The 804-nt window shown below is 68.0% G+C and overlaps 1 protein-coding gene across 1 annotated transcript in view; it reads left to right on the top strand.

Moving 5' to 3' along the window:
- The window catches only part of MAP2K7 (mitogen-activated protein kinase kinase 7), a 4,732-nt gene that overhangs the window by 402 nt on the left and 3,526 nt on the right, over window positions 1-804 (top strand). Inside the window, exon 2 of the mRNA XM_010828482.1 lies at window positions 252-318. Within this exon, the coding sequence (XP_010826784.1) occupies window positions 252-318 (67 nt within the window). The remainder of the gene's footprint in view (window positions 1-251; window positions 319-804) is intronic.

The raw sequence follows: 804 nt of genomic DNA, 5'->3' as shown, positions 1-804 counted from the left end.
CCCCCGTCCCCTAACGCCGCCTGCCCATCCTGGGGTGCCCGCTGCCTGCCCGCTGCCTGCCCGCCTGCCTGTAGCATGCCCAAGCTGTCCGCATGCAGGCTTCTGGAAAGAACCAACCTCCCCACCTGGCCTGGCCTGTCCCTGGAGCCCTGCCGGCCCCTGGAGGGGCTGGGTCACCTGGCTCCCTTCACCTGAAGGACACAGGTCCAGCCTGGGCTCCTGCCCTGGCCTCATTGGCCCCACCTCTGCAGGCCAGGCCGGAGGCTCACAGAGTCTGCTGGCCAGAGGGCAGCCCTCCCTGACCCTGAAACAGAACAGGCAAGGCAGCTGGAAGCCTGGGTCCCTCACCCACTCTCTCCCCAGTTTAGCATTGCCACTTTGTGGGGGTGGTGGCCCTGAGCCTCTTCCTGGGCAGAGTGGGGAGGAAGGGGCCCCAGGGTAGGGGCGGCCTACCTGCCTGAGATCCACTAGCAGCCTCAGGGCCTCCTTTCTCTATCAGGGAATACTTGGGGTGAACCCTCAGCCTCTGGGGACCACTCTTCCCCCACCAGCCCACTGCAAGCCCTTCCCAGTCAGGGGGGCTGGGAGAAAGCACCCCGAGAGTGGTCTAGGAGCGGGGCACTCCCTGTCCGCCAGGGCTGGGGGCTGTGCTGGCCCACCTGAGGGATACCGGGGAGGGAAGGATGGGGGCACCAGGGCCTGCAGCTGGGGCCAGCCGGGAGCTAACCCCCTCCCCACCCCTGGTTCTCACCACCCCCCAGCCCTGCAGCTCCCACTGGCCAACGATGGGGGCAGGCGCTCACC

Source organism: Bison bison, unplaced genomic scaffold, assembly GCF_000754665.1.
Source record: "Bison bison bison isolate TAMUID 2011002044 unplaced genomic scaffold, Bison_UMD1.0 scf7180017864492, whole genome shotgun sequence".
In the NCBI taxonomy this organism is placed as follows: domain Eukaryota; kingdom Metazoa; phylum Chordata; class Mammalia; order Artiodactyla; family Bovidae; genus Bison; species Bison bison.
The sequence above is the reverse complement of the archived record's forward strand: the minus strand, read 5'-3'. Positions and strand labels throughout refer to the sequence as shown.